The 26,671-nt window shown below is 42.2% G+C and overlaps 2 protein-coding genes and 5 non-coding genes across 10 annotated transcripts; 6 read left to right on the top strand and 1 right to left on the bottom strand.

The window, feature by feature from the left end:
- Positions 1–4,516: 4,516 nt before the first annotated feature.
- Positions 4,517–11,234, top strand: Eif4a2 (eukaryotic translation initiation factor 4A2). 4 transcript variants are annotated; one of them, XR_005287171.1, is made up of 12 exons: positions 4,532–4,622; positions 5,394–5,442; positions 5,526–5,658; positions 5,920–6,059; positions 6,785–6,953; positions 7,042–7,151; positions 7,380–7,523; positions 8,423–8,560; positions 8,794–8,883; positions 9,109–9,188; positions 9,628–9,738; positions 10,452–10,588. XR_005287171.1 is itself a non-coding variant. In XM_038345803.1 (11 exons), the coding sequence occupies exons 1-11, from the start codon at positions 4,594–4,596 to the stop codon at positions 10,594–10,596; spliced, it is 1,224 nt and encodes a 407-aa protein (XP_038201731.1). In that variant the 5' UTR covers positions 4,517–4,593; the 3' UTR covers positions 10,597–11,234. The 4 variants fall into 4 exon arrangements, 2 of the variants coding, with proteins under 2 accessions (XP_038201731.1, XP_038201730.1); XR_005287172.1 differs by having other exon boundaries at positions 9,628–9,734; positions 10,452–10,568; XM_038345803.1 differs by lacking the exon at positions 9,628–9,738 and having other exon boundaries at positions 4,517–4,622; positions 5,397–5,442; positions 10,452–11,234.
- On the top strand, positions 5,756–5,822 carry LOC119825846. Its single transcript, XR_005287310.1, has one exon. It is a non-coding gene; the product is annotated as a small nucleolar RNA SNORD2 (small nucleolar RNA).
- On the top strand, positions 7,187–7,311 carry LOC119825815. Its single transcript, XR_005287283.1, has one exon. It is a non-coding gene; the product is annotated as a small nucleolar RNA SNORA63 (small nucleolar RNA).
- LOC119825845 lies at positions 7,559–7,736 on the top strand. Its single transcript, XR_005287309.1, has one exon. It is a non-coding gene; the product is annotated as a small nucleolar RNA SNORA81 (small nucleolar RNA).
- On the top strand, positions 8,603–8,735 carry LOC119825814. Its single transcript, XR_005287282.1, has one exon. It is a non-coding gene; the product is annotated as a small nucleolar RNA SNORA63 (small nucleolar RNA).
- Positions 8,909–9,048, top strand: LOC119825821. The gene has a single exon (XR_005287288.1). It is a non-coding gene; the product is annotated as a small nucleolar RNA SNORA4 (small nucleolar RNA).
- On the bottom strand, positions 11,235–25,698 carry Rfc4 (replication factor C subunit 4). Its single transcript, XM_038345804.2, has 11 exons — positions 25,641–25,698; positions 24,463–24,604; positions 20,249–20,327; positions 15,720–15,799; positions 14,227–14,346; positions 12,639–12,782; positions 12,317–12,437; positions 11,823–11,948; positions 11,654–11,734; positions 11,467–11,583; positions 11,235–11,381 (listed from the first exon to the last, which is right to left on the bottom strand). The coding sequence occupies exons 2-11, from the start codon at positions 24,591–24,593 to the stop codon at positions 11,286–11,288; spliced, it is 1,095 nt and encodes a 364-aa protein (XP_038201732.1). The 5' UTR covers positions 24,594–24,604; positions 25,641–25,698; the 3' UTR covers positions 11,235–11,285.
- Between the last annotated feature and the right edge of the window lie 973 nt (positions 25,699–26,671).

Here is a 26,671-nt window from a genome sequence, read left to right as displayed (position 1 = left end):
TGCTATGTGCGGTATATATGTTTGTGGTATGTATATGTGTGGTGTGAGAGTGGTCTGTGTGGTGTGTGTTGGTGTAGAGTGTGTATGGTGTGGTGTGTATGGTGTATGTGTGTGTGGGGGTGTGTGTGTAGTGTGTGTGTGTGAAGATGGGCATGGGTGTGGAGGCCAGAGACTGCTTTCAGGAGTCTTGTCTGTGCCTTCCTCCTTGCTGTGGCCAGGTTTCCTTGTTTCTGCCTGGCTGTGCACTCCAGCATAGCTGGCTGGTGGGTTGTTTCTGACAATTCTCCTGTCTCAGGAAGTAGAACTGCTGGGATTACAGATGCATGTCACCACACCCAACTTTTAAAGTGGCTTCTGGCAATCAGAACTCAGGTCGCCAGGCTTGTGCTGCCAGCTGAGCCAGCCAGGCCCCAGTATCTTCATCATTAACAATAACACTGAATTGCTGGCGGGCCAGTCTGTTCGATCCTCCTGAGACCTAAGATTCTAATTATGTGAGAAAAGCACCCTATCTCCAGACGTTTACAATTGTTATGTAATTTGGCTCCATTGGTAAAGCAGTTGTGGTAGTTTGAATGTATTTGGCCCCCATAAGCTCACAGGAAACGGCACTACAGAGGTGTGGTCTTGTTGGAGTAGGTGTGGCCTTGTTGAAGGATGTGTGCCACTATGGGGGTGGGCCTTGGAGTTTCCTATGCTCAAGACACTGCCCAGTGTCTTGGACCACTTCTTGTGGCCTGAAAGAGGTAGAACTCTTAGCTCCTCTCCAGCACCATGTCTGCCTGTATGTCACCACATCCCACCATGATGATGATGGACTAAACCTCTGAACTGCAAGCCAGCCCCAATGAAATAGTTTCCTTTGTAAGAGTTGCCATGATCATGATGTTTCTTTGGACAATAGAAACTCTAACAAGAGAGCAGTTATAAACATGAAATTCAAAAGGTGGTTAGTTATTTTAGGGGTGGGCAGTAAGAGAATGGAGAATAACAAATGAGTAATAATTTTTTTTTACCATTAAAAAGGGGAGGGGATAATTACAGCTTCAACCTCTGAATACATCTGTCCTATGTACGGCTCACATGTAATATTGTTTTAAGGATGTATGGGTTATAATGGTAAAAAAAAAACCTATAATCCTGGTACACAGGAGGCTGAATCAGGATGATCAGTAGTTCAGGTTCACCCTGGGCTGCAGGGGGAGATCAAACTCAGGTCATCAGGTTTGGCACAAGCCCTTTTACCTGTCGGGCCATTTAGTTGGCACACAAATGCTTAGAAGCTATTGTGAAGAACACGCCAGTGGAGGCTCCCTTCTAAATGACTCTGGGAAACATTGCCTACATGCAAACAGAATCTGTCCTCTAATTTGCTCCAGCAACTGAATGATAAAAAGAGGTAGGTAGGCAGCAGCAGCCATTCTTGTCCAGCATGGGTCTTCCCAGACAAATTACAGATTAAGACAGCTGCAGATACTGGGCTGTCAGCACACTGAACAGTAAATTTTCATAAGTAGTAACTAGGTCTTAAAATATGCATGAATACCATTTTGTGAATCAATTGATTACCAAAATGCTGTTTTATTTTTGCTTGCTTTTTGTTTTATGTGTGTGGGTGGTATTTAACACTGGCTAGCCTGGCACTTGCTATTGTAGGCCAGGCTGGCTTCCAGCTCACAGAGATCTACAGGTCTCTGCCTCCCGAGTGCTGGGATTAAGGGTATGTGCTATGCAGGGCTCTATTAAATGATGTTTGTTTTCTTTTTAAACAGTATTTTATGTAGCTCAGGGTGGCCCTAACTCACATTCTAGACCAGATGGACCTTGAACTTGTGATTCTCCTGGCATAGCCACCTAAATGAATGAGACCACGGGCCTGTGGCCTGGATAAAAATCTGCTTGTTTTTTTTTTTTTTTTTTTTTTCTGGGATACCTGCTGTGTGAAAAAAATCTATTTTTTTGTTTGTTTTGTTTTTGTTTTCTATTTGTTTGTTTCTTGAGTCAGACAGGGTTTCTCTGTGTATCTCTGGCTATCCTGAAACTCACTCTGTAGACCAGGCTGACCTCGAACTCAAGAGATTTGCCTGCCTTGGCCTCTTTGGGTGCTGGCATTAAAGGCAGGCACCACTACCGTTTCTTTTTTTTATCTTTTTAAATTATTTGTAGTATTTAGTGGTTTCACAAACTCCAAGATTGCTAAGGAACATTTATAACTAATTTTGAGAAGGCTAATTTTAGACTGTAAGTAGATATACCTTAAACTGAAAAGGTAAGCATCTTCTATGCAGATTTGCAAAACATTAAAACATATATGTTATTTTCAGCTCACATGTTACTTGATGCTATTTATATGGTGAGAATAGAACAAAACACAGTATTTATTGGAAATACATTACAGGATGATTATCCTTTTATTATTTATATAATTTATTTATTTTTTTCGAGACAGGGTTTCTCTGTAGCTTTGGAGCCTGTCCTGGAACTCTCACTTGGTAGACCAGGCTGGCCTTGAACTCACGGAGATCCACCTGTCTCTTCCTCCCGAGTGCTGGTATTAAAGGCGTGTGCCACCACCACCGGTCTATTTATTTGTATTTTTGAGATAGTGTCTCACTCTTTAGCTCTGGCTGTCCTGGAACTCTTATGTAGACCAGGCTGGTCTCAAATTCATTGCAATCCACCTGCCTCTGCCTCCCAAGTGCTGGAATTAAAGGCATGGACCACACCTGATTATGCTTTTTAAATACAAAATTCCTTCCACAGTTGTAGTCTAAAGGCTAACCCTAAGGAAAACATTCAACAGGAAGGTGTGTGGACCTATCCCATCCTCAGTGAAAGTGAGCCTAGACGTAAGCAATCACATTTCTAATTTAGTGCTTTGAGTTTCTGAGATCAGGCACCCCCTCCCCCCCCCCCCCCGAACTTTCTTTGACAAGAAGGCCAGTCCATTTTGTCTCTCACACATACCTCTTCCCTTGAGGCAAGGTCCCGTTCTATACAGCCCTTGCTAGCCTGGAGCCTCTCCACGAGCCTCTGCGTCCCTAGTCCCGGTTTAAAGGCCTGAGCCACCACACCCAGCCTCTGTTTTGTCAGCGTGATTGTGTTACAGCTTCTGACTCAATACTTCCACATAAGTAAGCAATTTGTTTTTCAATAAGGAGAGTTATCTAGGGCTGGCAAGGGGGATCTGTGGGTAAAGGTGCTGGCCGTAGGGCCTGATGACCTGAATTCCATCACCCACTTGTGGGATCCACGTGGTAGAAGAACCAACTCCCAAGGGATGTCCTCTGACTTCCACAGGCGCTGAGGTGCATGCAATAAGTAAATAAACAAATGCAATGTAATCATTAAAAAGAATGGTTTTTAGAACCAAATATTATCTGTAAAGTAGAAAACTGAGCCTCCCCCCACCCCTGTACCTCTACCTCTGGTAAATCAGCATTTGGTGTTGGTCTTCTGAATTAATGAGAAAAAATTTTGAGCTTTCACAATACTGTCTTGAATAGAGACCAGAACTGTGTTTTAAAATTCAATGATTAAATATCTTCCTTTTTTTTTTTTTTTTTTTTTTGCAAGGGGTGGGAACTGGAAACCTCTTGGCTTAAGGAGCCATGCAAGTTTATTATAGACAAAAATAACTGTATTGCTCTCCATTTCCGTAAAGCGACATTAGGCGATTAAAATCGGTTTTTGTTTTGTTCTACCACTAGGGAGGGAATTAACTTTTTAAGTGCTAGGGCTGAACCTGCCGGAAGCACCCATTTACGTTTCTGTACAAAGAATGACAGGTCCTTTGCAAAAGTTGGCGATTATTTCATCAAACGTTTCTCACACCTGTTAGGTTTAAATTATTAGCATTATTATTATTATTTTTATCTGAAGCTAAAGGCAACCAGAAGGACCTGAAAATAGAACCGCCACCCAAGGGGGCATCAATTAAATGACATTACACGTCTAACTGCAAACTGGATTTCCTAGGACGTGCTGGGCGGCCGACATTTTCCGGGGCAGATCTGGGTGGCTAGGAAAAGGCTGGGCGGATTGCCAGGTAGCCCTTTACCGACCCATTAAACGGCAGTGAGCACGGGCGGAGTAACAGGCATCCGCTCCGGCGCGGAACGCGGTGTCCCGGCCCAGCGGCACGCTGACGCGCAGGCAGCCCGGAGCTGCGTCCAGGAGACGCCGCCCGCCAGCGAACAGCGCCACCGGCTTCCGCCCGGGGCGTCCCCAGCTCCGCCGGTCTCTGCGGCAGGGCCGCGGAAACCCCGTAGGAGCAGGGCGTCCGAGGAGCGCGGCGCGCGGTCGCACTGCTGCAATATTCTTCCGCCGATCGCAAAGAGTCCCAGCCCCGCTCCTGATTCATGGATCTCCGGGAACGCTGTAATACCAAGTAATAATGAAATGTGGATTTTGTCATCGACTCCCTTAGGATTTCAACTGTGGGAAGAAACCGAGGAGGACAATTTTTGCGGCTTCCGAAGACAGCTAAGAGAATTCCTCCGCGAGAAAACGGGTTCCGGCCGCGAGCCTATAAAAAACGGGCGGCGCCGCGCGGCTGTCTTTTTAGTCGGGCGCTGAGTGGGTTTTCGGATCATGTCTGGTGGCTCCGCGGATTACAACAGGTACGATGCTCCCTGGGCGGCCGGGGGCCGGTAGTGAAGGTCACTAGCACCTCCAGTTGAGATGGGTAGCTGGCGGCCACCCTGCAGCTATGCGGGCTTTTTATTAGGGACACACCACAGTCCCCTTGTGCCCTTCGAGAAGCTTCCATCATGGTAGGGTTCCAGATGGTGGGGAGACAGGACGGGTGGGAGAACGGAGTGTTGGGATGCCTTTCCTTAGGAGACATTGTGACATCTTGGCCGCTGCCCCTCCCCATGCGGGACATGGTAAGCAGAGCCGTGGCGCAGTCAGCTGAGGACGGATGACCGTGTCCTGGCTTTATTGGCGGCCGATGGCGCGAGCTGGGGGTTCCAAGGGTTCTGTCAAGGTGGGAGATTGGACGGATAGAGGACGATGACACCGGGCCGTAAACGGGGTGCCGACGAGCCGTTGGCATGGTCCTGGCTGGGCCTCCACGGCGTCAATCACGCCGGCTTGCGCAGAGTTAGGGGCGGAGCTCGGCGCGCGCAGCACTCGCGAGAGCTGCTTTTCCCAAACGGGAAGGCCTGCTCCTAGGGCAGTAAGTGAAGGGGCTTTTTACACATTTTACTACATTCCCAGCCAGTGGGGAAAGAGATGGTGCTTAGCCGCAATGTCACCTTGCTTGGGCATTTTCAGGAGAGTACGCGTGCGTGGAGGGTACTGAGGCACAGGGTGGAAAGGGCATTCCGTTTAGAGGTATGTTCGTGGCTTGGAAGGGGTGAGTTGTCTAACTGCAGTGTTCCTGTCAGCAGAGAACATGGCGGCCCAGAGGGAATGGACCCCGATGGTGTCATCGAGGTAAGAAATGGGTGGTGGATGCTAAAGGTTTGAGATGGTAAAACTTTTTACATCTTACTCATAGTTTAATCATTAACTTACAGAGCAACTGGAATGAAATCGTTGATAACTTTGATGATATGAACTTAAAAGAGTCCCTTCTTCGAGGCATCTATGCTTATGGTTTTGAGAAGCCATCAGCTATTCAGCAGAGAGCTATAATTCCTTGTATTAAAGGTAAAACTCACTGACACTAAATGTTGCTGCATATATATGGACCATAAATGGGAAAGTAACTTTGGGGGAAATGACTAGCACCTGTCTGTATTCCTTAAAGTGAAATGATGGCAATCATCTTTCGGGACTGACCTGAAATGAAGAGATTCTCTTGCTGATCACTTACTTGGGCATAATTTATGTTCCAACTGGAATACATGGTGTATAGTAGACATGACGATTTGATGTGGGATCGGTAAATGTGTATCCTACTTTTTTTAGGGTATGATGTGATTGCTCAAGCTCAGTCAGGTACTGGCAAGACAGCCACATTTGCTATTTCCATCCTGCAACAGTTGGAGATTGAGTTCAAGGAGACCCAAGCACTAGTATTGGCCCCCACCAGAGAACTGGCTCAACAGGTATTGATAGTGTAGTTCAAAAAACTGCTTGCGTGTTGCATAGGTTTCAGGTTTCACAACTGTGAAGAATTTAAAATTAAAACGTATGAATCGTCCTAGTACTATCAGCCCCCATTTTAATTATACATGCATGCAGGAAGTTTTTGTTAGAAGCTAAGCAGGAACTGGGTATTTGTAGGTTTGTAGGGTTGTACCTCAACAGTTGAACCTATAGGTTTACGCAAAGGGTGGAGATTATATCTGTACCCATTTGAAAACTTGGAATCCAGTTGTGCAACATGAAAACTGCAGTGACATGTTAAACATTTGACTGTCTCAGTAGTTTGTGATGCATCTGTTGCATGCTCTGCTTCAAAGCACTGCTATATTGGCTTTGAAGTAATGCTAACAAAGCTGGAAGTTTTATCCAGGCCAAGGTTATAAGGCACAGTACACTGGGAGGAAAATGCCCAACATTTGCCCTTACAGAATATATTTCACTCTGTACCCTACACAGTGGAGAAAGTGGAAGTTTTTTTCCTTAGCCCTCAGTTGGTGTTTGAGGCAACAGGGTCCCCAGTTTTTACAAGAGAGGAGGGAACAATAAAGAGAATTGTAAGTTTGGAATTTTAAGTTTTGTGCTATGCATGCATAAAGGCTGTTGGCAGAAAAAAATAGTGCCTTGGAGCTTAAGTCTTAAAACTTATGTTTTCATAGGATGATAATTAAGCTTTTTGGCTTTTTAGATCCAAAAGGTAATTTTGGCTCTTGGGGATTATATGGGAGCAACTTGTCATGCCTGCATTGGAGGAACAAATGTCCGAAATGAAATGCAGAAATTGCAGGCTGAGGCCCCTCATATTGTTGTTGGTACACCAGGGAGAGTGTTTGATATGCTAAACAGAAGATACCTTTGTAAGTATTGTTTTCTGTGGGGTTTTTTTTTAATTACTAAAAATGGCTAAAGGAACATTGAAATACAGTGACTGTTTTTGATTAACAGCTCCAAAATGGATCAAGATGTTTGTTTTGGATGAAGCAGATGAAATGTTGAGCCGAGGGTTTAAGGATCAAATCTATGAGATTTTCCAAAAATTAAATACAAGCATTCAGGTAAGGTTTATTTCCTACTCTTTGGGTTTGGTTTCATGCAGGTAAAGTTACAATATAACTGAAGTGTTCTATTGTCGTTCCCCCTGCAGAAAGTATTTGATACTTTACTATCTCTGCTTAGCTCTACCATAGTCAGGCAGAGACGCTTGGTTTCAAACATTTTTCTCCTGTATTATTAGCTGAAAGTCCAACAAAATACACTGGTAAAACAACCATTTCTCTCTTCAGGTTGTGTTGCTTTCTGCCACAATGCCAACTGATGTGTTAGAAGTGACCAAAAAATTCATGAGAGATCCAATTCGAATTCTGGTGAAGAAGGAAGAATTGACCCTTGAAGGAATCAAACAATTTTATATTAATGTTGAGAGAGAGGTAATTTGTCTCATTGAGTATAAAAGGTTTCCCCCACCTTCTTGTATAAGCACTGTGCTAAAATTGCAGAAACTAGGATTGTATCTTAGTTTTTGTAATGATGCTAGCAGAGTACACACAAGAAGAAAAGTAACTGCACTGGATCCCAAAGACAGGGGTGGACCTCTTTCTTAATGTCCAGTGTCCTTTGTCATAAGATTTGGTGCAATAAGGCTTTAGAAACAGCAGTTTTCAACATGTATAAAATTACATCAGAATTCTACATACCGTACATATATATTATGATTCATAAGAGCAGCAAAATAGGGACTTGCTGGGTTCTGGATGCACTTTTTTGTTTTTTTTTGAAAGTGGAATTTTTGGACAGGAAAAGAAAATTAATGTAAATTGGTTATGATTTTATTTAGTCAATGATTATAGAAGCTGTTCTTCACAGCTTAACAAAGTAGCTAGATTTTTTTTTGTTCTACTTGATTTGCGCTTCCATTTATGACAACACTTAAGTTTTGGTTCTTTGTTTTAGAAATAAATTTCAAGGGTGCATTGTATCTGTTTTAAGCTGCATTTATTTTCTTAAAAACAGCAAAATAAAGGCCGGGCAGTGATGGCGCACGCCTTTAATCCCAGCAGATGCAGGTGTATCTCTGAGTTCGAGGCCAGCCTGATCTACAAGAGCTAGTTCCAAGACAGGTTCTAGAAACTACAGGGGGAAACCCTGTCTCGAAAAACAAAAACAAAAAACAGCAAAATAAGTTATAAAGTAGCAATAAAATACTTGTATGGTTGGGTAAGCTGAACATAAGCTGTCTTAAAGAGTCACAGCATTAAGAAAGTTGAGGGCCACTGTTTTCTTAAAAATGGAAAATTTAATTAACATAACTTTGTTTAACCTACATTAGGAGTGGAAGTTGGACACTCTTTGTGACTTGTATGAGACATTGACCATCACACAAGCGGTTATTTTTCTCAATACAAGGCGCAAGGTGGACTGGCTCACAGAGAAAATGCATGCCAGGGACTTCACCGTTTCTGCTCTGGTAAGGGTTGGATTTAGTAATGCTAATCAAATTACATTCATTAAGCAGGATTTAACTACAATATGGCTGTTAAAGTGCTATGTTGTCGTTCCCCCTGCTCAAAACAATATTGTTTCTTAACTATACCTGTCTGCTATACACTCAGTAGCAGCCAGGGACGCTTGGTCTCATACATGAAATTAGATGTGTACCCTACTAGAGATTCTTGATTAAAAGGTTGTTAACATTTGCAGCATGGTGACATGGACCAGAAGGAAAGAGATGTCATCATGAGGGAGTTCCGATCAGGGTCAAGTCGTGTTCTGATCACTACTGACTTGTTGGTAAGTGTGCCCCCCTTTTTAAAAAGTACCAAAAAGCTAGATTTGTGGGGAAGGTATTTTAAATAACCTTAACCAATTTAAGCTATTTGGCAGAATAAGTTAGACCACACTCCACAGTGGACTATACCATTTAGTATGGTTCATTACTATCTTGTGGCCTACAATAATCACAGGAATGTCTAGTTGTTGAATTGAGGATATTGAAAAGCCTTGTTTTTATTTCAGGCTCGTGGGATTGATGTGCAACAAGTGTCATTGGTTATAAACTATGATCTACCTACCAATCGTGAAAACTATATTCACAGGTGAGGAGAAAGCGTCTTCTCCACTTGTATTGGAGAAGGAATTTCGAACGTTTTCCTACAGTGTTTTGTACACAAGGTAATGGCAAATCAGGGAATAGATTCCAGTAAATAGGCATAATTTACCAAGGTCTAATTAAAATTGGATTTGGGAATATTGGTCAGAACAAAGTGGGAAAACTTTTAATGTGGCCAAGGTTGTGTACATACATACAGATTAGATTGCTTTAGTTTTTTTCTGGTCTTAGTTTGAGCCTTACCTAGTGATTTTGAGTTCATGTGCTTCTTTCTTGGTGATTGATTCTATATAGTTGGGATTTTCTTGGTGTTGCTGATAGCATTTTGAGTGATTCCCTGGTTTAGTTATAGTGGCTTTTATCCCTAAATAAATTGAATTGTACTTTGTTATATGATGTAAAAAAAGACTTTTTAAAAAATACAGGAGTCGATAGCGGCAGTTGATGACGAGATGGCGCTCAGAAACGGCGTTGACGTAATTTAGGACGTGGAATCATAAGCGAAACAGCACACTGTTTGAATAAAGAGCGAGTCGGTATTTATATTTGATTTTCTTTTGTCATGATTATTTGATATTTTAAGTTGTTCCAGCCCAAGGCATTTTGTTATGTTAGCATTTATGATAGGGAGTGTTAGGTGGTCTGTACTGTCTGGTACTTGGTAGGAAGGTAGAGCTGTTTTGGAGGTAACACGTTTGAGTAATCTTGAGTATAACGTGTGAAAAGAAAGCTGAGCAAAAAGCAGTGATAAGTTTGGGTTACCATACCAAATATTTGTTTTCCCACTGGAAAAAAGTAAGTTTTAGAAAATAGTTAACCTTGCAGCATTTGTATTTACAGTTTACAGTTCCAGAAGTGCGTCGAAATGGATTTTATAACTGTTTTCTTTTATCCCTGGTGTTTACATCTGTCCCAGGCTGACATCTGCTCCTGGCTGGCCCACTTTGGTATGGGCTTTAATTCACCCCAAACACAATACTGTCATCTGCTTTTATTATAATGCTCAAGGCGCCTATCTCATTTTGCAGCCAGACAAGCCTTGAAATCTTTTGGCACTAACTGCAGAGGAAGATGGTTCCTCCCACCTCTGGATATATTGGTCTTTAGCGGCTAGTGCTCCACTTAGAAGCACGAACTATAACCATAAGTAAACAGCAGCTGATGGTTAACAAGTGGATCGTCATATTCAGTAGTATGAAGTAATACTAAAGCAACAATCCTGACTGCTGCTTTCTTTTTTCTTACACAGAATTGGCAGAGGGGGTCGATTTGGGAGGAAAGGTGTGGCTATAAACTTTGTTACTGAAGAAGACAAGAGGATTCTTCGTGACATTGAGACTTTCTACAATACTACAGTGGAGGAAATGCCCATGAATGTGGCTGACCTTATTTAATTCCTGGGATGAGATAGTTTGAATGCAGTGCTCGCTGTTGCTGAATAGGCGATCACAACGTGCATTGTGCTTCTTTGAGAATATTTGAATCTTGTCTCAATGCTCATAACGGATCACAAATACAGATTCTGATAGCAAAGCGACTTTAGTCCTGAGCTCTTGTGAGGAAAGGCATTGGCTTTATCCTCTTTAGAGTTAGACTGTTGGGGTGGGTATAAAAAGATGGGGTCTGTAAAATCTTTTTTTCTTAGAAATTCATTTACTAGTTATGTAGAAATGGTTGTATTAGATGTTCTCTATCATTTAATAATATACTTGTGGACTAAAAGATATAAGTGCTGTATAAAATCAGCCAATTATGTTAAACTAGCATATCTGCCTTTATTGTATTTGTCATTAGCCTGATTAGAAAGGCCTTTAAAAGTGATTTTTCTTTTTTTTAGAAAACATTTGAATGCATTTTGTTTGGTATTGTATTTATTCAATAAAGTACTTAATTAGTGCTAAGCGTGAACTGGACCCTGTTGCTAAGCCTCAGCAAGCAATCATCCTAGGTAGGGTTAAACCCACAGTAAAATTGCCATATTGCACATGTCTTAATGAAGTTTGAATGTTAAATAAATTGTATATTCACTTTATAGGGTTTTTGTCATTTATTTATTAGCCCAAAAGATCATTCAAGTTGGTCTTCAACAGTTCTGAGTTAGCTGCTGCATTACAGTTGCACAGAGGCTCATCAACTGTAGGTGTTCATCTGCACCATCCGCCAGACATTTATCCACTTCCTGCAAAGGGAATGAGGAACGTTGTAAGTAGGGCACCAGGAGGCAGACACACAGTTCTGTACCTCACTAATTGTTCAATACTTACAGCGAGTTTTTCTGTAATAATGGACTTCTGTTTATCAGAAAGCTCTTCATCTTCTACAACTGCATCATGAAGTTGATTAACAAGCTGAATAGCTGCGTGTCCTTCATCAATTAGGTCCTGCAACAGAAAATAGTTGATTTTTCTCAAATAATAAAATTTCTTAAAGTAGTTCTCTTAAGTAAATTACCTTTACCACAGCTTCTAGTTTGTCAAAAGAGCCACTGTGACATGCAGTGAATACTCCATTAATGGTTGTAGCTGGTATTACCTGAAAGAGTAGACATTTAAAAGTAAGGGCAAGGTCTAACTTGAGTACTGGAATAGAGCCAGGAGTTGCCAAGGTAACTAGTGCTCACGCCAGCAATGTCTGTGATGATATCTTCTGTGACTTCCTTTCCGCCTGTTAGTCGAGTAGCACTTTGAAGAAATGTAATGGCTTTCCGTAGATCTCCTTCTGATATTTTAACAAGATAAGCTATTGCCTTGAAAAGAGACAAACACAACTGTAAATTCTGATGCTAGAGAGAATCCTGTTTGGGGGAGAATTTTGAGTCTAGTCAGTTTTTAGACAGGGTTTCTCAGTTTTGCAGGTGGGCTATTGGAGATTACATCTGTGCAAATGACCTTTAGAAAGGAATCAAATGTGAAGAGGCCATTTAAAAACAGTGGTAGGACATGCCTTTAATCCCAGCACTGGGGGAAGCAGAGGTTTCTCTAGAGTACACAGAAACCATCGCAAGAAAAGTATATGTGGAATCGAGTTTCAATTGTGCTCACTTATAATTTTCAGGACCTCTTTAAGATGTACATTCATAAAAGGAATTAGTATATAATCATAATTAGTATTTACCTCATTGCTGATTTTGACATTTTCCTTCTCGGCAATATCCAGTAATCGCTCCTGCTGAATTTTATCTGACAGAGGCTTGAAGCGGAACTTTGAACATCTAGAAGTGAGGGGTTCAATTATTCTGGAAAAGATTGAAAACCAATCATGATGGTACACTTCAAATATAGAATAAGGAATGTTGTCACTACAAATCCAAAGTGAAAGATGAATCAGTTACTTTGATCCAACTATTACACATCTATGACTGTATAGACAATGTCACCTGGCATACGATAAATACATAACATTACGATGTTAGTTTTTAAAAAAGGCGTATACGTACCGACTGACGTAGTTACAGATGAGGCAGAATCTGGTTGTTTTAGACTCTTTTTCCATGGTACGTCTTAAAGCTGCCTGAGCAGCTGAGGTCATAGAATCTGCTTCATCCAGAATTATAATCTTAAAGGGAGGACATGGCTTCCCACTAAATCAGAAACACAGGAGTTAAACACCGATTAGTATCTTTGCTGAGATATAATACACAGTTCACCCACTTGAATCTTTTAGTATGTGGTAACCTATAACTTGTAAATAACTCAGCTTATTAGGGTGTGTGTATAATGTGTATGGGTAGGTGCATGCTTCCCACAGCACTCCTGTAAGATAATAGGGTAACTGGAGTTGGTTCGTTCGTTCTTTCCACCTTAACAAGGGTTCTGGAGAACGAACTCAGGTTTTCAGGCTTGCATGGTAAGTACTTTTTCCCCTCTGAATCATCTCAACCTATATTGCTTAATTTATAAAATGATACAGATAAATGAAATTTAACAAATATTACTGTTGTTTGTGCTTTAGGGTAATTTTAAGCTCCTTTCATACTCCGGCAACAGTTCAGAGTGGGCACCCCAGACAAACATGTCCTAGACAGGTCAAAATGACATTGTCTCTAAGCTACTCAGAAAGGTGTGCGATTTAAACCAACTCTTTCTGAGGTTCTCCATTAGTTTTCAGACCATAGTTAACCACAGGAACTGACAGTGTAGACAGTTTGGGGAACCTACAGTATTCAAAAACTGTAAAGCCATCAACAAATCTAACTTTAGACTTTTCCCCTGAAAAAGCAGCTGTTGTCAAGACCCCAGCTCCACTCATCTACTGCCTGTATGAAGTATGATCTATGGCTCGGTTTTTTCACTTAACTATATTTTCAGGATTAATCCATATAGTAGTGGGTGCCAATACTTAATTTCTTTTTTATAACCAAGTAGGCAGATGGGTATTTCACATTTTATTTACCCACTAATCATTTGGATGTTTTGGTGTTTTGTCTAATAGGAATAATTACATCTGTACAAATTTTAGGCATTCATCAATTTTAATCTTCTATGCAAGAATGTCACTTTCATGTAACAACAGAGGGAGTGAGGAGGCATGCCCCTACTACCCACACCAGGGAGGAGAGACAGAACAGCTGCAGAATTAGTACAGTGCAGGCTCTCATAACAAGACCACATGCTGAGGGAGAACCAGACGCAATAGCAATAGGACCTTGAAGGGCCTGGCTGCATCAAGAGCAGGGAACCTAAGTTGCCTGTCTCTACTTCTCACTCTCCCTGTTCACTCTAGGTGTAAGCACTTTCCACTGTGAACTCAGATTGATTTTAGGCTGTGTGTGTTGTTATAACATGGTATTCGAGACTGAACGGTTGTGACATTTTATCTGTTGAGGATTTTTTTTTGTCAAAACTACTGAGTAATTGTGCTAAACAGGGTCTATCATTTTCTTAAAAAGACACGAGGGGACTTACTTAGTTTCATAACTTCTCATTATCTCACCCAACTGCCACACTGGAGGCCAAATTTAAACCACAGTCTACATTTAAAGCAAATAGGAGCTGTATTACAGAGCGGGGAGGCAAGTTACTTACTCTGAACGACTTCCTGACACAGTTAACTGAGCAAAATTCTTCACTTTCTCACGGACTACTTGTATTCCACGTTCATCAGATGCATTTAACTCAAGAACCCTTAGTCGAAAGAGTTCAGGCCTATTTCAAAATGAAAAGCATTATGAAACATAACAGCACTAAGTAACACAGGTGCTGATGCTGCTTTAACTGGGAGTTTAGAACACACCTGGTGAGCAAAACCAAGAGAAGGCACAATCACACACATGGTTTTTCTTTGCAGAGCTAAGTATGGCATTTACAAGTACATTCTTTAAGACCATTAGAAACATTATTTTGGAAACTGTTCTTGTCATGTAGCTGAAGTTGGCCTTAGACTCATAAGCCCCCTGCCTTAGCCTCTTAAGTGTTACAAGTATGCACAATGAGTGACTATGAACGTATCCTTCTCCCCCTCCCCTGCCAAGATGGAAGCTTTTCTATGTAGTCCTGGCTGTCTATCTATACTGGAACTCACTCTGTAGACCAGGCTGTTCTCAAACTCAAAGATCTGCCTGCCCTGCCTCCCAAGTGTTGGGATTAAAGATGTGCTGCCCCACCACCCACAACTGTCTGGAGACGTCAGGGAATGTACCTTAAGTCTTTTAAAAATATTTTTAATTATGTGTGCTGTGTGTGTGTGTGTGTGTGTGTGTGTGTGTGTGTCCAGAGTGCAGGTGCCCATGGAGGAAACAGGTATAGGATGAGCCAGAGTTGAAGCATGGTTGGTCAGCATGGGTGCTAGGAGGTGAACTTAGGTTCTCTGGAAGATCAGAAAAACCAAAGTCATCTCTTCAATCCCTAGTGAATAGTCTTAACCACCGAGTCATCTCTCAAAACCATTTCTTTTACTTAAGATTTTTACTTACACATGTTTCTATATGAGTATATGCCATGTGTGTTTGGATACCTGAAAACAAAAAGATGTCTGATCCCCTGGAGCTGGAGTTAACAGGCATTTGTGACTCACCAGATGTGGGTGCTAGGAACCAAACTCTGGTTCTATGGGAAGATCAGAAAGTTCTCCTAACCCTTAAACCATCTCTTTAGTCTTTTAGTGGTGTATAGTCTTTAAAGAGAAATTGACCAGCTGTGGTGGTTTGAATAAGAATGACCACCAAAGCCTCATTTATTTGAAAGCATAGTCATCAAAACGTGGCACTATTAGAAAAGAAATTGTGGCCCTGTTGGAGCAAGTGTGCCATTAGGGTGGGCTCTGAGGTTTCAAAAGCCCATGCCAGACCTAGCTCTCTCTGTCACTGCCTGTAGATCAGGATGTAGTTCTCAGCTCCTTCTTCAGCATCATGCCTGCCTGTGTGTCACCACGCTTCCCTCCATGACCATAATGGACTAAACCTCTGAAAACCGGTACGCAAACCCCAATTCAATGCTTTCTTTTATAATTGTCATCTTGGTCATGGTGTCTCTTAACATCAATAGACTAGTGACTAAGACATCAACCAATGTCAACTTACCCAAAGAGTTCTCTAGCTGCTGCCAAAATTGTGGATGTTTTGCCAGTTCCGGGTGGCCCATAGAATAAGAGATTAGGAAGCTGCAAAATTTAAATTTTAATTTTTGTAGATAATATTCTGTCACAAATAGATGAGACTGACAAAACCCAACTGTCTGTGAAATGTTGTGATGACTTTCCTGATAGACATTTGTCTAAAGATTGTTTAATATAAATGGTGTCATAGTATTTAAAGTTCTAAATATGCTTTTGACCTTGCTATGTAATTATAGATGACCTTGAACTCCTGACCCTCCTGCCTCCACTTAGAATTCCAGTCTACTATACCTTGATAATGCATTAAACTCTAATTTAGGTAGAATTCTGAAGTAGGTGGTAGTTTGACTTTTACCAGATGTTGCCCCTCTTGTTCATTCATGCTTTACCCAAACACCCAGGTATTGCCCTGAGTGCCACTTAAAAGCCTTCATTGTCTTCCTACTCCACTCAGAACACAGTAACAAAACCTCAAGCACTTATAATGACTTCTAGTAAGAAAGAACTCTCTCCTCTGAATGTATGAATTCTCAGTCTGGACTCTGACACCACTCTGCCTGCCATGTCAGACTATGCACTGCAAGTTGGATTCTATATTTGCTGCACTTTTTAAAAACTGCATTTATTAAGTGTTTAACAGTTGAATTTAATTATAAAATACCTGCCAACCTCACTAGATAGCTCACTTTTACTGCTGGGTGTAGTGGTGCATGCCTTTAATCCTAATACTGAGGAGGCAGAATTCAGGAGATCTCTGAGTTTGAGGCCAGCCTAGTCCATAGAGTGAGTTCCAGGACAGCCAGGCTACACAGAGAAATCCTACCCTAAAATAGAAAAAAGAGAAAAAAATTTGGGCTGGAGAGATGTTTCAGCAGTTGACAGCACTGACCGCTCTTCCACAGGGCCCAGGTTCAATTCCAAACACCCATATGGCAGCTAACACTGTCATTAACTCCAAGATCTGACACCCTTACAGACATACATGTAGGCAAAATACCAATGCAAATAAAATTATTTTTTAAAAAAGACTACCACATTAACAACACATAGTTTAGATAAAGCTATTAGACCCTATTTTTCAAAAAAAAAAAAAAATCAAAACACCCTATATGATGATTAATATTAACCGATCCTGGGTTCACAAACCCTTGGGCATGTCCTTGAGGAATATCTCTAGGAATATTCTAGGGTCAGCCCAGAAGCCACACAGGTCTATGAAATAGTAGTTCAGACAGACCAAGCTACTTAGTATCATCACCTACATGGTACATGGTACTAGTTCACAGATATGAACAATTTAAGAATAAAGTCATAGTGTTTATGCCAAAGTTCAGAAAGGCTGCTGAGGTTCCTGTGAAAGTGAGGCAAAAGTTGCAGTAGAGACCCCGGGATGTGGGAGGATAAGATAGCGGGATGTCTACTGAGGAGCTGGTCCAAGATAGAACCATGCATGTGTGCTGGAGGTGGCCGAGCTGGAGGGATGAGGCTACCTAAGTCCTTTGTTCTAGAACCTCATGTTTGTCTGTCCAGTTGGTTTAAGATATGCTTTGATCTACTCTTCCCTTGCTATGTGCCCTTCCTCCCTTTTGGGATAGGGATGTTCACTTTGCAATTGTATATTAAAATTATGTAACTTGGCTTGGATTGTAAGGGACTCACAGCTTACAGAGGGAGTCTCAGAAGTCTCTGCTCTTTAAGACTGAGAATTTTTGAAATTGTTTTGAATACATTTTGTATTTTGAGCCAGCCATGGGGATGAGGGTCAGAACAGCATAGATTAAAAGTTGTTATGTTTGGAGCCATTTCATGGTGGTGGCACATGTCTTTAATCCCAGCACTCGGGAGGAAGAGACAAGTGGATCCCTGTGAGTTTGAGGCCAGCCGGGTCTATAAAGTGAGTTCCAGGACAGGCTCTAAAGCTACAGAGAAACCCTGACTCGAAAAACCAAAAGACCAAAACAAACAAACAAAAAAGTCGTATGTTTGGATGTCAAGTTGACAAGAGACTTGGGATGTAGGACTGATTGTAAATGTGACATGTTCTCGATTCACTGAGGAAATAAGCCTCAGAGCACCAGGGAGTCAGGATGTCAAGACTAGTGTTCATCTCTATGCTTCTTGGTCATAAATGCAGTGTGACCAGCCAACTGAAGTCCCATGCCTTCCCTGCCCTGCGAGACAGCCTAAATCCTAAGCTGTTTGTGTCAGGGATGGTATCACTGCAATGTGCAAATTAATTAGCATACCCTCTCAGGTTCATATTTTTTAAGGTAATAATTACTTTGATATGTATATGGCTCTATTTGTAATGATTAATCAAGGTAACTATAACATACTTCAGTTCTTTAAGCCGAGTAAAATTATTATTTTGGTTTTTTGAGACAGGGTTTCTCTGTGTATCTCCAGCTGTCCTGGAACTCACTCTGTAGACCAGGCTGGTCTTGAACTCATGAGATCCTCCTGCCTCTGCCTCCCTGAGTGCAGGGATTAAAGGCATGCGCCACCATTGCACAGCTGAGAATCCCTCACTGGAAATCCCAAATCCAAACTATTTTAAACATTAATGTGATGCCACAAGTTCATGGTTACTCTGAAGACTTTTTTTTTCATTGTACTAGAAGGGAACGTTCAATGTACCACTAATGGTACTAATTCACTGATATGTGAATGCAGAAAACAGTAACTTATTGTTCCAGGACAGTCAGAGTTACAGAGAGAAACTGTCAGAAAAAGGCAAATAAACAAAAGAAGTGGAAAAAAGGTCAGCAATGAAGTGATACTAATCCACAGCCGCCCACATGGGTGGATAAGACATTTACAACTTTGTTTTTGATTGTATGAAAACCTCAATTCACAAAATGCCATTGTATGGGGCTGGAGAGATGGCTCAGAGGTTAAGAGCATTGCCTGCTCTTCCAAAGGTCCTGAGTTCAATTCCCAGCAACCACATGGTGGCTCACAACCATCTGTAATGGGGTCTGGTGCCCTCTTCTGGCCTGCAGGCATACAAACAGAATGTTGTATACATAATAAATAAATATTAAAAAAAAAAAACCCAAAATGCCACTGAATAAAATTCAGGGCATGGGTATGAAACATTAATGAATTCTGTGTTGACTTGCAGGTCTCATCTCAAATACATTTAATTTGGATTTATGTAAGTGTTAATGGCTTAGAATTTAAGTGTTTCCCAAAGGCACATATTCTAAGGCTTTGTCATCAGCCTGTAGTACAAAACGTAACGAAACTTCTGAACTGTAAGCCAAAACAAACTTCCCTTTTAAGTTGTTTATATCAGATATTTTGTTAAAAAGATGCAAAGTTGCCTAACCCACAAATATTCCAAAATCTGATAAAAAAACAAAACAAAACAAAACAAACACAATCCAAAATCCAAAACATATTTGGTTCCAATCCCTCTGGAAAAGTGGCACTCCTTAACCTGTACTGTAGCTTCAGAAATCAACAATGGAAGGGCAAACCAAGTCTCCAAAGGCAGTCAGGTTTAGGAGACAGAACTTAAAAATAAAGCAAAAACTATGTCCTATGCTCACCTCTGATTCCCTTTCTGTACTGAGCTCATAAGACATGGGGACACCTCTTCATATATAATTTAAAACTGCTTACTCAGCTAGGTACCCTAGTATACACCTGCAATTACATCGTTTGGGAAGTAGAATCAGGAGGATCTGAAATATGAGATTATCTTCAGCTACACTGGGAATTCAAGGCTAGTTTAGAGTACCTAAAACCCAGTCTCAAAAACTAAACCAAACAAACCTGCTAACTCTTCAAATGGGCTTATGATGACTATAATAATTTAAAAACAAGTTATCAAGGATATTTTGTCCTATACATGGCAGGAAATGAAGTGCTCTAAGAATTAAATGCTCTATTTTTTAATAAAACTAGGTTAAAAAATATGCACCTACACATACACATGTTTCAGACAGGGTCTCACTTTGACTGTTCTGGAATTTACTATGTACAACAGAGCAGCCTATTCTTCTCAAGTGTTAGAATTAAAGGCACATGCCACGACACCAAGCCAACTATATCTATTTTAAAATCGACTCTTTTCTGTAACTTCTGTAACATGTATTTATAATTACTTGTAACATGCTTATATCTACTTGATTTATTTATTCTCTTTCCTCTCCAAAATATAAGCTCATGGAGAAAGGGTCCCAATGTATCTTACTTACTGTACTTTGCCGTTGCTTTTCTCTTGTAGCTCTGGCTGGCCTGAAACTCAGAGATCCACCTGCCTCTGCCTCCCAAGTGCTGAGATTAAAAGCATGCACTACCACCACCAGGCTGTATTCAGTGATCTTTACTTGAACACTATGTAAGAATGCCACACAGAAGATGATAATTGTAGCATCAAAGACTTATAGCATATATTTAAGGTTATATTTATGGATAAAAGGTTAAAATAAAGGAAGAGGTGAATAAATGCTAACTTCCCAATGCCATTAAACACCATCTACTTACATCAGCTCCTTCTAAAGACTTTTTAAGTACTGCAACCACTTCTTCCTGGAAAGCAACTTCATCCACACACTTTGGACGACTGAAGGATGGAGGGAAGGGAGGTTATTTAGCATATGTGGTAGCCACAGAAGTCTCAAGTGTTCCTTCTGCTAAAATACCAATCAATGATAGCTTCTCAGTTATGAAATTGAAAGTAGGCAGAGTATTCATTTGTATTTACCTTAAGCAAATACACACTAGTGGAATGAAATTATTTCTGTTTCTACCTATGCTGCACATATAAAATGTTAAGCAGAGGAATTTAATTTAGAGTAAACTGGGTATGGAGGCCCACCTCTTTAATCCTAGCAAGGATCTCTGAGTTTGAAGCCAACTTGGTCTACATAGTGTATTCCAGGACAGTCAGGGCTACATATTAAGATCCTGTCTTAAAAAAAAGAAAGGAAGGAAGGAAGAAAAAGAGAGAGAGGGAAGAAAGAGGTGAAAGCAAAAAAGAGAGACAGAAAGAAAAAAGAAAAGGGTGAACACCTGTCTGGTCTGCAAAATAATATATCTAACATCTGGCAACTACTTTGCATAAATACACACACACACGCAAACCCACATACATACACACAAACACACTTTCTCTCTCTCTCTACTAATACATTAAATGGTCAGTACCATTTTTTCTAACACCTAACTATGCCAAAATAAAGGAGAACTTTTTTGTTTTGTTTGAGCCAGTTTTTATCTGGTTAGTTCTGGCTGTCCTGGAACTCACTGTATAGATCAGGGTAGCCTTGACCTCAGAAATCTGCCTGCCTCTGCCACCTGAGTGCTGGAATTAAAGGCATGCACCACCACACCCAGATAACTTTTATTGTAAGCAATTCATTAGTAATTTTTATACTTTGAGACAAAGTCTCACTATGTAGCTCTGGCTAGCTTGAACTTGCTATCTGGACCACAGAGATCCGCCTGCTTCTGCCTTTCCAGTGCTGGGACTAAAGGTGTGTGCACCACCTCCGGCCATTAGTCAGTGATTACTATGACAAAGTTGCTCTCCCGGGTTCTACGACTCAAGTTGCTGCTTAATAAACTAACAAAACATCCTTTTATTTTAAGAAAGTTTTATGGGGGCTACAGAGATGTCTCAGTGCTTAAGAGCATCTGCTGCTCTTCCACAGGACCCGGTTCAATTCCCAGTGCCCACATGGTAGCTCACAACCATCTATAACTATAGTCCTATGGGATCTGATACCCTTTTCTGGCCTCTATGGGCACATGGTACACAGGCATACATGCAGGCCAAATACTCATACATGTAAACTAAAATAAACTAAAATAAAAACAATTCAAAACTTTTTAGAGTGTGTGTGTGTGTGTGTGTGTGTACACACACAGATGATGAGGGGAACAACTTTCAGGAGTCACTTCTCTCCTCCACTGTGGTGTTCAGGGACCACACTTATGTTGTCAGGTTTACATAGCCAAGGGTCTTCCCACTGAGCCTTTTCACTGGCCCCAAAATTCTGACTCACACTTTTATAATTAATCAGGTTAATACTAGGCAAGAATCATTGTGTGCTGTAAGTCAAACTCTCATCCAAATACCTGTAAGGATTAGACAGATATCAACGAAAACGATGAACAGCAGCTATATGATGATATAAAACCTTCTCCAAAGGAGAAGCAGCATACAGTCTGATGTCACACAAGAACTTGTATCCAGACTGATTGGAGAAGCTGAAAATCTAGATTTCTCCCTTCCCCACATATTTTTTTTAAATTTATTATGTATATAGTGTTCTGGGCACCAGATCTCATTATAGATGGGTGTGAGTGATCATGTGGTTGCTGGGAATTGAACTCAGGACCTCTGGAACAGCAGTCAGTTCTCTTAACCTCTGAGCCACCTCTCCAGCCCCCCACATATTTTATTTAAAAAAAAAAAAAATCTAGTTTTAGGGCTGGTAAGATAAGAGGCAAAGGCACTTATTGCCAAGTCTGATGCCTCAAGTTTGATACCTGGAATACACATGGTAGAAGGTGAGAACTTCACTCCTGCAAGCTGTCCTGACTTCCATGTGAGTCAAGGCATGCTTTCTAAGGCACGCACCCTCCTTCCCCAACAATAAAACTTAAAAATGCAAAAGAAACATAGAATTCTGAGCTCGAGTACAGCTCATTGGTAGAGTGCTCACTTACCATGTAGAAACATAGAATTCTGAGCTCGAGCACAGCTCATTGGTAGAGTGCTCACCTACCACGTAGAAACATAGAATTCTGAGCTCGAGTACAGTTCATTGGTAGAGTGCTTCCCTACCATGTAGAAACATAGAATTCTGAGTTCGAGCACAGCTCATTGGTAGAGTGCTCACCAATGTAGAAAAGCCAGTGAATCAATGAAAAGTAAATTAAAAACCTAGATTAGGGTCAGGAAGATGGCGCAACAGGTGAGTGCCAGCCTTTACAGCCTGAGGCTCTGAGTCTGATCCGTGGAACCCGGGTAGACATGTTAGCTGTGGTGGTACACACCTGTAATACCAGCACTCCTACAGGGAGACTAGAGAGGCAGAACTGCCTGGGAGGTCAGGAGCCAGCTAGCCTGGAAAAGGCAGCACAGTAGGAGAAACAAGAGATCTTGCTTCAGCGGGGTGGAAGCTGAGAACTGATTACCAATTGTCCTTGGACCGCCATGACACACATGCACCTTTACTCTCCAGAATACACAATAAATCTAGATTGCTATAAGCACTGACTTTGGGGACACGAACATGGAATGAGCTGGAGGTAGAGTGGGGTGGGAATGATGTACATGTACTTATATTTTAGTTTCTCAAAAATAATTAAAACAGCAAAATAACACGAAGGCCTTGTTTAGTTTGTAAATAACGTGAAAATCCTTGGTAATGACAGAGGCTAGTTAATGATTACATCTAGTTAATGACTGCGATTGCACCAAGTATCACCTCGCTGACGACAATTTAGTGCTACTTCAAACCTTGTTTCCTATGCTAAAACAAAGCAACCCCAAAATCTCCAGCATATTATAATAAATGGGGACAGAATTGAGATTTCAGTAGAACTACTGTTTATAGCCAGCTCAGAGAGGTTGTTTATTTCTGTACCTGAGGCTCTAAAACTGCACCCTTTATAAAAATTTTAGCTCACTTATAAAATAACAGATTTAAACTCAGCACTATATCAGTCCAAGGACCTATGACTTACATAAATGGGTGATTTCCTTCCCACAAAGTTAGCATCTAAATATGGCAAATTCCCTGTAGTGATATTGTGTTTTAATAAAGCTTGCCTGAAGATCAGAGTGCAGAGCTAAGCCACTAGAGGCCAGGCAGTGATGGCATACACCTTTAATCCCAGTATTCAGAAGACAGAGGCAGATGGATCTGTTCGTTCAAGGACACCCTGAGCTACACAAAATTGATCCAGTCTAAAAGAGAGAGCTCACACAAAGGTGATCCCAGCCCTTGGGATCTCATGCCTTTAATCCCAGCCCCAGGGAGGAGACAGGAGCTCACTGCAGTCTGACGGTCCATAGGGACAGGACTGCCCCTTCAATTGGAGGATTCAGTAGAGCTAAAAGGTCTCTCTAGTGGCTCTGTGGCTCTGTTTCTCTGATCCTTCAGCTTTTACCCCCTAATATCTCACTACAGGTTTTTATTAAGAATAAGAATTTGTGCTACATCTGAGGCCCAAGCATATCCACCTTACATTAAAAAAAAAAGTGGACTAGAACTGATGAAAGAGGAAAACTTATTAGTTATTTGATGTAGGTGTGTCTTCTATCTATCTGTTGATATCATTGGTTAATAAACTGCCTTGGCCCATTTGATTGGCCAGCCCTTAGGTCGGCGGAGTAGACAGAACAGAATGCTGGGAAGGGAAGTTAATAAATTGCCATGCCTTGCCTCTCTGGGGCAGAAGGTCGTACCTCTCCTCAGGGAGATACGATGAAGCTCCAGCCAAGATGGACATATGCTAGAATCTTCCCGGTAAGGCTCCATCCACTTGGTGGTGCTACACAGATTATTAGATATGGGTTAATCAAGATGTAAGAGGCTGAAACTAATGGGCCAGGCAGTGTTTAAATGAATATAGTTTGTGTGTTGTTATTTCGGGTGTAAAGCTAACCAGGCGGCCGAGAGCCGGGCAGCGGCCTGCAGCTCATTCACTACAGTTATTCCAACAAAAGAATGATTAATTCTTACTATTTTTCCACCCAAGGAACTGGTTTGACTTTCTTGGTTTCTCCACTGCTTCCTGCAGTGGCAGATACTGCCCGGTCCTTGGTGAACTGTGGTTTAGTACCGGCAGATGTGCCTTTTAGAAATGCCTGCATGGTTTCTTTTCCTGGGTATAAGACAAAAGAAAAAAGAAAGAAAGCATTATGAGCAAGTCCCCTGTGAAAGGATGCCTAACCTTGTGCAAAGACATTCAGCAATTACTTAATAAGTAATGACTTAGAATGCTCTGAATGCACTCAGGGTCACAGGGTCATAAGAGGGAACAAAATCCTTATAGGACCTGAGACAAATCTGAACAATTGAACAATATCGTCTCTCCTTGGGCCTTGAGAGCAACTTTTCTAGCAAAGCCAATGCTGGCCTTCAAAGACTTGCGGGCGGGGAGAAGAGGGTGGGATCTTGCTATAAGGGCAGGAGTTACTGTGATAGACTCAAAATAAGAAATCAAAATGAGATTGAGTATTAAGATTTATACAAAACCTAACTAATACATAAGCACATTTACAGGCTATTTGCAGGGGCTTCAAAACCACCACCCCTCCGTTATCTCCGGCTTCTCTGGTAACTCCCAACATAGATGGCAATGTTCTGTTTTTTTTTTTTTTCCTTTTCCCCACTGCTACAGTCGGTGCTTAGACGTGACTAGCTCCATGACATTTGGTGAACGCTTGAAATGTGAAGACGGGGCTAACGACGATTCAAAAGTAAACGACCGCAAGCTGGGCCGTGGTGGTGCACGCCTTTAATCCCAGCACTCGGGAGGCAGAGGCAGGCGGATCTCTGTGAGTTCGAGGCCAGCCTGGTCTACAAGAGCTAGTTCCAGGACAGGCTCCAAAGCCACAGATAGACCGTCTCAGAAACCAAAAAAAAAAAAAAAAAAAAAAAAAAAGTCAACGACTGAAAAAACGCAGCTGAGTTTGGCCCACGGGTTAATTAATGCTCGACAAAACACAGTACGCGGTCACTGTCTGGTCTAAGGCCAGCTTCTTGCCACCTCGCGGGGGCTACTGCCTCCCGCCGCGGGCTGCAGACGACAAGGCCGCCCGAGCCGCGGTTTGCAATGACCACCGCGGAGGTGGAGGACTCAGCCCTGTCCCCGCCAGCCCCGGCCCAGGCCGAGAACACGCAGAACCGACACTTACAGTCACCACCGTCCTTCTTGAGCCGCAGTTCCCGCCACAGGGCGGCGGCGAAAGGCACGCCGGGAGTGCGCGTTACGCTAACGTCACTTCCGGCGCGCGGGTCTGGGTGGCGCGCGAATGTTTGATGAGGTTTGGAGAGGTGCGGGTATCGGCTCCGGCTGCCGGGCTCCCCTGAGCTAATCCTGTGAGGACTCCGCGGTCAGACTCGGGCACGCTCCGGTCACTGTGGAGTGCGGCGGGGATGACGCGGACCCGGCATGCTCCGCCGGGAAGGACCCGGCCTAGCTGAGGTCCGCCCGCCCTAGGAGCCGCTTTAAGCGAGCGACTTGCGTTTGCTGCCACCGTCACCCCAAAGGTCGGGCCAGGACGCTCTCTCTCGGCCTTTCCCCGGAAGGGGGCACCCGGCGGAGTCCTGCCTTCATCCCCGATCCTGAGTGGCCACAGTGGCTGTCACAGGGCAAACTGCGTTCACATATGCGGCGTCTGAAGCTAGAGAGATGGTTCTGCAGTTAATAGCACTGGCTGCCCTCTCGGAGGACCACCGCTCATCTGGCGGCTCACAGTTGCTAACTCCAGTGCAGGGGCTTTAACGCCCCCTTCGGGTCCCGGCAGGCCCTATATGTATGTGGTGTACATACATGCACTCAGTCAAACTCACCCACCCACCCACCCACCCACACACGGTCCCGGCTAGAGAGATGGCTCAGAGAGTATATACAGGCAAAATACCAGTGCACATGAAATAAATGAACCTTTGCCACACGGTGGAAGGAATGTCATTGTTTCCACCAGAAATGTGTCTAGGTTTGTCGAAGCGTTTTCTGGAGCCAGAGTTCTCAAAGGCTCCTGGGATTGCACCAGAAGCACTCGAGGGGTTTGTAAGAAGTACTTTTCCAGTACTTACACAGGCCCACAGGGCCAGAATCTCTTTGGTGTCTGGGAATATGTATTTGTCGTGTAAGGTTTTTGGTTAGTGTCTCCTCTACAACTTAGGTGGAAAAAACCCAATGTAATCAACCCCCTAGTATCGT

The sequence above is a fragment of the Arvicola amphibius genome, chromosome 10, assembly GCF_903992535.2.
Source record: "Arvicola amphibius chromosome 10, mArvAmp1.2, whole genome shotgun sequence".
Lineage (NCBI taxonomy): Eukaryota > Metazoa > Chordata > Mammalia > Rodentia > Cricetidae > Arvicola > Arvicola amphibius.
This window is presented reverse-complemented; position numbering and strand designations above follow the sequence as displayed.